Genomic DNA, 10,139 nt, shown 5'->3' on the forward strand with positions numbered 1-10,139 from the left:
TTCAAACTCAGGTCAGGGTCTTCAGGGACTAGATCAAAATTCAGTTGATGATACAGGCTTAAGCAAGAATGGAGATAAGGGTGGCAGCATGGTGAAGAGTCAAGTGGCTACTGCAAAGAGTCCCATCAAGACTGCACGCATACCAAAGAATGGGGAAGTGAACAAAATACTCTTCTAAATGTTATTCTTGGTATGTAACACAGATAACTATCGGTTTTCATTGTCGAAATGTTAGTAATAAATTACATCCAATTACATTTAAATACACAAGATACTGACAAGTGTCTGGTGCGTGATACGAGCAATATTCTAGTCTTGCTTAAACAGTAAACGATAAATATAACTACCACTTGAAATTCCTTACTCTTTTTTCTTCTACATGCAGCTCAGAATTAACTCTTACAAGGATTGTGTTATTTTGCGCACCGGCATGTATTAGAAAATGCAAAAAATAAGAAATATGATGTTAATTTGCATTTGAAATAACATAACAACTCTAGCTCTGCAAATATAATACGCCCATTTTATTAAGATTTTATAAAGATTATGCCCCAATACCTTATTATACAACTGTTACAATGCGTCCATTAATTAACCAAACATCAAATAATCCAATAACTGTGAAAATCAAATCCAAAAACGATATGGATGTAAGGAAACAAACCTGCAGAATATACTTTACCGAGAAACTAAACTAAAGCTATGAGTAATGGAGAATTGTAATAAATTATAGACACAGTCAAAATAAATAATCTTTATGAAATATTAGCAGTATACGTTTAGGACCAACCCTCTCTCTACTTCAAACTGCAACGAAATATGTGGGTGACATAAACATAAAAGTATTTTCCAAATCTCTTATAGCAAAAAAAAACAAACAATTAACTATAACTAGACCCTCCAAAGGCGTTCAAATATGTAGACACCAATGGCAATTACCATATTGTGACCTATGAATCTGATGATTTATTCACTTTCAGAAATACCATAGTCATCTATCGTACCAGGTCAATACATTTCAAGTAAACCTTGATCTCTGGCTTATGGATGCGTTATTATCACAAGTGAAAGGAAGCAATTCTAGGAGCATAAACAACTGCTCGAATACCTTTATCCATAGACCCTATTATCTCAGAAATCTTACAAGCATGTGAAAGCATATTATAAAGCACAAGTCTATTCCGTTGTCTCAGTAACAACTCATTGTCCACGATCTGCACAACTTCTGTGGTTAAAACTTGTAAAGGTCTAGACTCACATTGACACTTGTAAATCAGCTTGGCTGGAAGTCTACTAAGTATGTCTAGGATGATATTGCGAGGGAGATCAGCACGACGAGTTTTACCTTTTATATGCAGCAAACTAAGTAGCTTAGCCGCCCAACTTATGGGATTAATCCATTCCATTCGCTTGATAGTTTTCATCTGCAATTAAATAAATAAAATGAGCAAAGACGTCCTTACCACTTTGACAAATAAAATTAGCCTCAACGAATATTATCACTGTACTCACAATTTACACTCTTCCTCCCTAACAAATCCTTAATGGGAAAGAAAGGGTTTGTGGTGCGCTGGTGTCTCATGGATCACGTACGTGACTTGGTCACGGATTACATGTGACCTACTTGATAGCTAGCGATGATAGTTTGTTGGGTCATGACGTCCAACGTGGTACCATAGTTAGTTGGGTTGGGTCTGAATTCTTCTTCTCATGTGAAGACTACGCCATGTTAGGTAGGTTTTACGAAGATTATCATGGTTTGGTTCAAGACAGATAGATTATCAAATTAACCAGACAATGATCATTATCTGATAGATAAATCTAATTTAACCAGAAGAGAGGAGCGAACTCTATATCAAACAGAAGAATTAGGATGATCAAAACCGACTCCATGTTTTCACGCTAATTATCACTTGAAAGTTCAGACAACTTTGATTTTTTTTTGTTCAAAAACATAACCGAAATCATCAAAAAATTCAGCACCTTAACAAGATCAGAAGAAAAGTAAAGGAATTTGTATAAATACATATATAGCTGTAGAATATTACTCAAAACAATAGCTAATTAATTAAGAAGAAGATGAAAATCATACGTACTGTTGGTTTAGGTGTCGTAGGATTCCCCTCTCTTGATCTTCTACTCATATTGCTGTTACTCATCATCATTTTATAAATAAACAAATAATGGATTTTAGCTCTGTTGTCCTAGCCTAGCCTATATTTATAGAGAGTCCTGTCCCAGCCATCCCAGATCAGAAACACGATTCCATGCGTGTACAACTTCACACTACTCTATAATTTCGATAATTGTGGGTCCACTTCGGAACATCCGAGTTCCGTAACAACTCAGCAGTTCCATAACAACTCGGTTTCGATCATCAAATTAAGAGAGAAACTGCCGGCCGGACGGCCAAAGTCTCAGCAGATAATATAGTATAGTTCTCAAGAAAAGTCTATACAGTACAACTGATAGTTTTCACGGCCGGGAAGAAGTCTAGCACAGTTAGAATATAGTTCGGCTCCGGTTTTCGACCTGATTGGAGCGGAAGACGTATGAAAGAGCACAAGGTGATTATGGCGTCGTCCCAATTCACCCCTTGGTATAGGATAAAGTGATGACTATGAAAATGGGTTCATATGCACAGCCTCGGGTTTTCCAATTTAAGGTGGAAAAGGTTCAGGCCCTATGCAAATAAGAATGTAAAATTAAAAATTGTCAAAATACAAAATTGTTTGTGTGCATATACCTTTGACATACATATCACTGTGGGTTGATGCCAATTACGCGATCAGCCTTGGCGTTTACCTTCTGCACCTAAACCTTATTCTTCGATAAGTCGAGCACATCTCATTTACTACGTTTAGAGCAATTATGACTGCTATGATGACTCATCTATACTATACACGTGTCAACCTTTTATTAGTTATTGACAACACATCACCAGCCTATTCCAGCTGTATTCTCTGTTACATTACTTTCTGTAATGAAGCTATATAATAGCTTCTTCTTCTATTGTAATGTTTTGAGTCTGTTTGAATAAACTTAATATTACAATTCACAGATTCTTTCATGGTATCAGATACCAGTAGGGGATTTTTTTCTCTTCTGATCCTGTGAAACTCAAACCTCCATTAATGGAGTTTCTTCACCTTCCACTACCACTCATTCACAACAATTCATCTTCAACATCATAAATCAAAATCAAAAACAACAATCTGTACATACAACAACAACAACAACAACAACAACAACAATCAACAACAATCTGTAAACAACAACAACAACCAACAACCTGAAGGGGAATTTTGACTTCCACACACAAATTTGTACAATTACAACCTGAAGAGGCATTTCGACTGTCTCAAACCTCTTTTCAATTTTGTTTTCTTTATATTTTTTAGGTTTCAGATCTGAATTAGTCAGTGCTTTTTTCAATTCAAGTGTCGAATTCAAGATCTCCTGCAGTTCACATACGTTTTGGTGGTGATTTTGGAAATCATATTTGGATAAACTTTACTTCAGATTTGCAGAATTGTCTCTGAGATTCTTGTTTCGATTTCTTCAAGTGTTACATTCGATTTTGGTTTTGGGATAGAGTAATGATTCAAGATCTACTATTGTACATCAACGTTTATGGTGGTGTTTTGTCGAAATTGGCGATCAATCTACTTCATCTTTCAGTCCAGATCGTCATGTGATTCTTGTATTCCTGTGACTTTTCATCACATTGATGGAGACTCGGTATTGATTTCAGATACGTTCTATCTCCATCTCTTGTTTTAAATTGAACTTAGAACTTCCTGATTGCATTTTCTCTGATGCTTTCTCTTGTGTTTGAATGCTTAGTTGGATTTGTTTGTCTTGATATTAATCCTTCAATGCTTTTGAGATACATTTGTTTTACAATGAGATTCACTTGGTCTATAATGCGATTCACTTTGTCAGTCCTCAACTGTGGAGATCTGCGGTCTCCTATTTGCTTACAAGATTTGTCTTCATTATTAGTTGAACCAACATATTCCGATGTGATTCATGTGTTGAATTGGGTACTCAGTGTTCAGTATTGCTGGGTGTTTGCAGTAATGTGTATGTATTGTTCTGCATCTTTTCTTCTTTTGGTCAAGTAACTGGTGTGCAGTTGTTAGTGTTCACATCAGCCCCTTCAAGTGTTTGGTCAGGTTGTTAATCTGCTCAGACAATCTTTATGTAATGCGAACAACAACTCCATGAGGTGGTTCATTTGTGGTTGTTAGAGCATAGCTCGGTCAACCTCGCATGCGTTGCTATCTCAAGCATGTTTGTCAATGTTAGTGATAAAAACTATGAGTCTTGATTTCTAGCCTACATAGTTAAGTCTCGGACTAGGATATGAAAAGTGTAGTTAAGCTCAAAGACTTCATGGCGATTCATCATACAACGACGAAGATCTATACAAGGAACCGTGGAACTTCATCAAAAAAAAGGTATGTGGGACTTGAACTTATCTATCACTCAAAAGTCTATCTATTTTATCTCCTACTTCTCTTGAGACAAAAGTCGTATGCTATATAGACTAGATCATACACACTTGACATTTCGAGCTGAGCATTCACTGCTTATCTTTTATCTCGAAATCGTGTGTTGGTAAAGCGTTTCGCTTTGATCAGGTGTATCTTCACCTAGTGACGAAAGTCATGAAAGTTTCAATCGCTTTGAGAATTGCTCTGACGTGAATCGGTCTATGAATAATGGCTACATAGTGTCCTCTGAGAATGTCTCAATGATTGAAATGTGAGTTTAGATTACATAAACATGTATTCCTTGAACTGAAGTTTTCGAACTTTGTTGATCAAGAGAAATCGGGAGGATTGTGGAATTGGCTTGCCAAGTCCACGAACCCACTCCGCAGACTCAGTCCGCGAACTGTCGGAAGTTCTTGACCGAGAATTTCTGCTGGATTTTCCAAAACTCGTTTGTGTGCTAAGTCCGCGAACTCAGTCCCCGAACTGGCGGAAGTTCTCTTTCCGAGAATTTCTGCTGAGTTTGGAAAACTCAACCGATTAACTTAAATCCGCGAACTTGTTTGTGAACTTAAAAGGTTATAATCTAAAGATGTGCTCTGAACAAGAAACATTAAATTACTAAGGAATACTTTATGCAAACCGTGGCTATAATGTTATGAGCCGATTCAATCGAATCGAATCATCATTGTTTCAATTGTGTCTTGTGTAGTTACATATGATCTCATAGCAATTGAACAACTCTCTAACTAGTTCATTTGAGTCAATTGAACCAGTTATGGTGAAGAAGAACAAGGTTAATATGAAATTCTCATATGGTTGACCTTTTGGGTTACTATGTCGAACCAACATGAACGTACACGTTTGGGCATGGTTTTCACGAACCCAGTAAACGTTTACCCAAGTGTGTGTGATAAGCTAAGTCTTCGATCTAACGGTTGAGAAATATTAGCTTGAATCTAAATCAGGTTTTCATCTAACGGTGAATAAGGATTTCTTTGTAACTAAGGCAAAACCCTGATTTGAAGGCTATATAAAGGAGACATATCTAGATTGAGCAAACCTAATCCCACCACGTATGTGTGCTACTAGTGCGCTCGCTAGAGTCGATCTCCATTAACCTTTGATTATCTTCTCTAAAATCAGGTTAATGACTTAAAGACTTCATTGGGATTGTGAAGCCAGAATGATACTACTTTATCATGGTTGTGTGATCTAATCTTGCATCTTCTATCGTACGAGTACAATCGATTGATTGGATTGAGATCGTGAGAGTTCTCCGATAGGCAAGATAAATAAGTCACAAACATCTTCGTCTCACTGTTTGTGATTCCTCGAAAATCCTCTTGTGTAGTCAGGAAGGATTGTAGAGAGGTGATTGATTAATCTAGGTTGTTCTTTGGGAATATAAGACCGGATTATCAATTGGTTCATGTTCACCTTGATTTTATATCTTAAGACGGAACAAAACCTAGGGTTTATCTGTGGGAGACAGATTTATCCTTTGATAGACTTTCCTGTGTGAGACAAATCTGTTTATTATCAAGTCTGTGATTTTGGGTTACACCAACTCTTAGTTGTGGGTGAGATAAGCTAAGGGAATCAAGTGCGCAGTATCCTGCTGGGATCAGAGGCGTAGGAGTACAAATGTACCTTGGATCGGTGGGAGACTGATTGGGGTTCAACTATAGTCCAGTCCAAAGTTAGTTTGCAGTAGGCTAGTGTCTGTAGCGGCTTAATACAGTGTGTATTCAATCTGGACTAGGTCCCGGGGTTTTTCTGCAGTTGCGGTTTCCTCGTTAACAAAATTTTTAGTGTCTGTGTTATTTCTTTTCCGCATTATATTTTATATAATTGAAATAATACAGGTTGTGCGTTCGAGATCATCAATTGGAAATCTAACCTTTGGTTGTTGATTGATATTGATTGATCCTTGGACATTGGTCTTTGGTACCGTCCAAGTTATTCTTTGTGTTTGATTAAAAGGACTCGCTATTGTTTTAGCTTTAGTAAATCAAAACAAGTGAAGAGATATTAACTCCTTAAGATACTCTTTATCTAGATTGAGTCTGACTGTCTAGTTGATTCTCTAGCAAAGTATTTCGGAGTTAGTCCATACAGATTGCTAAGAGAAATATTGGGTGGTGTTGTTAGGCCCCCGTTTTTTCAATTTGTATCAGAGCAGGCAAACACGTTAAAGACCTTATAAGTCTATGTTTGTAGCGATCTGATTATGGACGAGTCTATCTCTCATAACGTACCAGGTCAGAAATTACCAGATGATTCTAAAAGCTTGGATTCACCTGAGAGAACTGTCACATCTAAGTCAATATCCAAACATTCTCTTGATGTAAAAATTGTTGATTGGGAAACTCTCGTAGAATACATGAACTTTCTGATGAAGGTGATTCAGATATTGATAGAGATGTTGATGAGGAAGTCTCAGAGTATGTTAAGTTTTTGGATTTGTGGAATATGAAGAAGATTACAACTTCTCATGTCACACCTCTTCTGACTCCTCTCTATCGAGAAAACAAGAAATTGAGAAGATGTTACGCAGGTGTTTATTTTTCGAATCGTTCTACCGAATCGATCCTCAAGGATTCTGAGGAAAACCTACGTATGAAGTCACTTGATTGTGATAATCTTTATCAAAAGTACTTTTTCTTGGAAGAGAAACTTGTAGAATCTGAAGCAATGTTTAACTCCCAGCAAACAAGTTTTGACGACAGAGAAAGCGCTTATCTCACTCGAGAAAAACGCCTTGAGGCTGATTTAGCTGCTGCTCTTGATAAAATCAAGATGTTGGAAGATGACTTGAAAAGTTCAATAGTAGTTCAAGCAAATTAACCACTATGCTAGGAGCAAACAAAAATCATCGTGATACACGAGGATTGGGCTATAAGGGAATAGATGCTCCAAGTACTAGCAAAGAGGTAAAATTTTTCAAGGCTAGTGATTCTTCTCAAAAAAAGGTTTCCACTGATGGAAAAAGTGAAATACCTTCTCCGGCACTTAAGGTTCAAAATAGCAAAGTTTATCAACCTCCAAAGTTAGCACCCACGGATCAAGGTAAGAACATTCCTTATGTTTGCCACTATTGCGGAAATAAAGCTCACCTGGAAAGGAGATGTCGTTTCCGCATAAGGAATGAGAAACTTCATGATGTTCTTGTTTGGGCATCACAAGAAGTTGTGAAACCAAGATCATACGTTAAGACTGGTCCTCTTAAGGTCACAGGTTGTAATTGTCCAACTTTAGGCAAAGGAATCAGTGCTATGATAGACCTAGATTTTCCTATAAACGTCGTACGAATCATTTTCATAATCGTAATGGTTATCAAAAGGATAACTTCGTAAAGACGAAGACAAGATCCGATGCTCCCAACTGGAGAAAGACTAACTTGCAAAAGAATAGTTAATCCAATTATCTTCCAAGAATTCTAGAAGAGAATGATGGGAAGAAGGTTCTGACTGTTCCTAAACGCACTCAGAAGTGGATACCGAAGAAAGACAATGATGTTTTAAGTGTCAAAAGGAATGATCTTCCAGAAAACTCCATGACTATGGAAAAGGCAGTATCCATGATGTTGGCACTTAACAAGTTTTTTGGAAAAATGGAATTGGATGTGAAAGGTTCTAAAAGTGATCTCTTTCATGATAATCCAAAGGTCACTTGTGGTGAGCAAGACTTTTTTCACCCCAACGCAACTTGATTGTGTTGGATGTGCATCCTCACCAAGGAATGCCCTGCTTTGTATACGGTGAGGGAAGCACAAGAATTGGGGCACACAAATTATGTTCGGTAAGGCGGTAGAATTCGATTGGATTCATCTAAAAAGGTATTTCTATAAACTTGAGCAAGATTTGTACTTTTATTTTCTTAGAATACTTATAATAATCTTGCTTATCGTTCATTTCTACCTAACTTGATCTGTGTTTAAGGTTCTTAAATGTTTAGGTTTGAAAATAATAGTTCGGGATGTTTCGACTACATGATACACATACCAAGTATGCATAACAACTTTTAAAATCAAAATCCAGGGGTTTAAGTTCGCAAACCCATATGCATACTTGACGTCGATATTCGGTAAACTTGTTTTGGCCGTAACTTCTTCGTCCGAACTCGGATTTACCTCATTATTTTTGAATTCTCTTCCTTATTGAATTCCCTTCAAAATAGAGATGAGAATTATTGAATTTGGATGAGTTAATATTGGTCTTTTTCCTGTCTCTTGTTGTTTAGTGTTTGCTCCGGTTCGTTGCACTGGTTCTATTCTCTTGGACTTGGGCACTGTGATTCTTGGAGAAATACTATTCTAAGCTATTTTGTGGCTGTTACAAGAATGATGTAGGTGAATAACAAAGAAGGAAGTTCGAGAATGGGTAGTAGTTCACATTGTTATATATTCTTGAGTGTTCACAATCATCCCATGTGAACTATGGTGCATAGTCGTCAATGACTTTGTATGTTCTTTTTTGTTAAAGATTGATTCTACCTTCTAAGGGACAAGATTGTTATTGCAGTATTGATCTTTATGATTTTGTGATATTGCAATTTGTTTGTGGGATATGTATTGTTTACGTCCGTGAACTTGAAGGTCCCATATTGCTGTCAAAAGTAAAGTCGTTCATGAATTGATATTCATATTGATGAAAGGAAAAATGAACTTTTGACAATTACAAAAGTTATGCCTATGCAATCATGTATTTGATGGAAAATAGGATAAAATCTTTTGTTTGACAAGGATAAAGTCTATTATGTCGTTATGATGGAAAATAGAATAGATCCTTGTATGTTATCCACAGTATTGATCTTCATTGATCCATTTTATTATGTTTTACCGTGAAGGCTCCATTGTGTGTCTTATGTTGAGCACGATACAACTAAGTCGATTCTTCTTATTGGCTTGTTGGTTGTTCCATAAGATGTTATATGTTGAGCATTAGGAACTAAATTAATCAACTAGTTTGGTTATTTAGTTTGTACTCCATAAGTTGTCTTTCTTATGTTGAGTACATGTACGGTTAAGGTTGTCATTTTCTATGATGAACTTAGTCGGGGTTCCATAAGTTCTCTTATGTTGAGCCAAAAATAATTGAATTGATTACTTCGGTGATTAGTTTGGTTATTTGTATTCCAATTGGATTAATTATAGGTTCTCTTGTAATTAGTCTAGTTGAGTTTTCACATATTCCATAAATTCTTGTGTTGAGTATATGAACGGCTATACTAATCATGTTCTATTGGTTAATGTAGTCGCATATTCTGTAAGGTTTTTCTTATGTTGAGTATGTGAACGATTAAGTTAGTCATCACCGTATGTTTACCTTAGTCGTAGCTCCGTAAGTTTACTTATGTTGAGCACTTTCAATTAAATTAATCATGGGTTTACTTGTGATTAATTTGGTTGAGTTTTGGATATAGAAGATCATTCTCATGGTTTTTGGTATCCCATAAAAAATCCTTTTTTTCTTTCGAAATTAAGGTCGATCTTGTTGTTCTTTCGGGAATGACATCAAATGGGGGAGAGTTCTTTTGAACTTGTGCTTAATGGTAATATCTTGCGGGGAGTGCGGCTGTGGAATTTTATAGGGGTTATCTTGTATCTTAAAACTCCTTGATGAATGCATTTAGCTT

The 10,139-nt window shown here is 36.5% G+C and overlaps 1 protein-coding gene across 1 annotated transcript; it reads right to left on the minus strand.

The window, feature by feature from the left end:
- Positions 1 to 1,040: 1,040 nt before the first annotated feature.
- LOC113332389 lies at positions 1,041 to 2,230 on the minus strand. Its single transcript, XM_026578936.1, has 2 exons — positions 2,097 to 2,230; positions 1,041 to 1,424 (listed from the first exon to the last, which is right to left on the minus strand). The coding sequence occupies exons 1-2, from the start codon at positions 2,163 to 2,165 to the stop codon at positions 1,059 to 1,061; spliced, it is 435 nt and encodes a 144-aa protein (XP_026434721.1). The 5' UTR covers positions 2,166 to 2,230; the 3' UTR covers positions 1,041 to 1,058.
- Positions 2,231 to 10,139: the final 7,909 nt, after the last annotated feature.

This window comes from Papaver somniferum, unplaced genomic scaffold, assembly GCF_003573695.1.
Source record: "Papaver somniferum cultivar HN1 unplaced genomic scaffold, ASM357369v1 unplaced-scaffold_131, whole genome shotgun sequence".
Taxonomy (NCBI): domain Eukaryota; kingdom Viridiplantae; phylum Streptophyta; class Magnoliopsida; order Ranunculales; family Papaveraceae; genus Papaver; species Papaver somniferum.